At 48.0% G+C, this 1,495-nt stretch overlaps 1 protein-coding gene across 1 annotated transcript; it reads left to right on the top strand.

Annotated features, from left to right (window-relative positions):
* The first annotated feature begins 301 nt into the window (after positions 1 to 301).
* On the top strand, positions 302 to 1,213 carry LOC145064172 (uncharacterized). Its single transcript, XM_079011677.1, has one exon. The coding sequence runs from the start codon at positions 302 to 304 to the stop codon at positions 1,211 to 1,213; it is 912 nt and encodes a 303-aa protein (XP_078867803.1).
* Positions 1,214 to 1,495: the final 282 nt, after the last annotated feature.

The following is a 1,495-nucleotide window of genomic DNA, read 5'->3' on the forward strand; positions in this document are numbered from 1 at the left end:
CCTTCAGCAGCTGAGGAATGGGTGGGTTCGGGAACCTAGGAAAGCCTAGGATATGTTATAGTGGGTTAGCAGTATGGTTCAGTGAGTACTGGCATAATGGTTTGAAGAAGTGACTTAGAGGATTCAGGAGGATTGTTGCGGAAAGTATGGATAGGTGTGGAAGGTGGTATTGGTCCCGTACTACTGAAAGCACAAGATCCATACTCGAATCAGTGAGAGTCTTGGAGAATCTAAGAAGATAATGAGAGATAGATTCTTAGGCGAATTCTGATTATTGGCTTGATTGTATTTTAGTTTGGAGATGAGCTCTCAGGGAGATGGTTCAGGTTCGGGTTCCGAATCAGGTGCATGTGCTGAGCCGATTAGTGAGCAGTTGTGGGAGTTCATTTCATCGGAGATCTCTCGCTGCTTTTCGGAGATAGTGGACGATCGCTTGGGCGCGTTCCGTTCAGAGATCATGGCTATCATTAGAGCTCGCACACTGATTTTCCGAGAGTTCCGTGCTTGTGGAGCCCCTACGTTCCATGGGGAGAGGGACCCCATTGTCAGTAGGAGGTGGTTAGCATATATGGCTAACACGTTCAGGACGAATTTTTTCCTCGAGGAGGAGAAGGTCAGATATTTTTCCTGCCAGTTGAAGGATCGGGCACGTGATTGGTGGGAGGAGATTGGTAGTAAGTTGGGTGATGATGCGGTCGATGCTATGTCATGGGATTATATCTCGACCAGGTTCCGAGCTGAGTTTACACCTGAGATTGAGGTACATCAGTTGGCTCAGGAGTTCCTAGATCTCCACCAGACTACTGAGACGGTGGCAGAGACCACTGCCAAGTTTCGGGAGAGGGCTTTATTGGTGCCACGGTATGTAGCAGACGAGGATATAAAGAAAGTAAGGTACCCCGATATGCTGTGGGATGACATCAGGAAATTCGTGAGTATTTCAGGGTGTGAGTCCCTGAATGATATGATCTCTAGAGCCCGAGAACGGAAAATTGATTTGGAGCGCATTGAGAAGAGGAGGTCAGATCAGGTGCATACTGTGGAAGGTATGGGGAAGAGGCCCAAGACTTCTGACCAGCATTCGAGAGGCCAGCAAGACCAGAGTCAATGCAGCATGTACGGGAAACTGCAAGATGGGGCTTGTTGTTCCAGGGGTTTGGGTTGCTACAAGTGTGTCCAGGTTGGCCACGTCAGCAAGGACTGTCCTCAGTGAGCAAGTTCGTTATGCTTTCACTATGATCGGGTGGGCCACAAGAAGGCCGACTGTCTGACGTTGATTGGAGGAATAGTGAGCGTGTCTGCTCTGGCTTCTTTGAGGATCACCGATGGATGAGAAGGTAGGGCAGGAGCCCCAACAGAGAGGATTTGAGTTCTGCAGGTATCTATCTTTTGCCTTCTTTCAGGCTATTTATATACGTGTTTATGGTTGCTGGAATCTTGCATCAATTTGGGTAAAGCATATATCTGGTTCATTTCTTTGCTCATATATGAGTTA

This window comes from Lactuca serriola, chromosome 7 (genome assembly GCF_051521515.1).
Source record: "Lactuca serriola cultivar US96UC23 chromosome 7, Lser_US96UC23_V15, whole genome shotgun sequence".
NCBI lineage: Eukaryota > Viridiplantae > Streptophyta > Magnoliopsida > Asterales > Asteraceae > Lactuca > Lactuca serriola.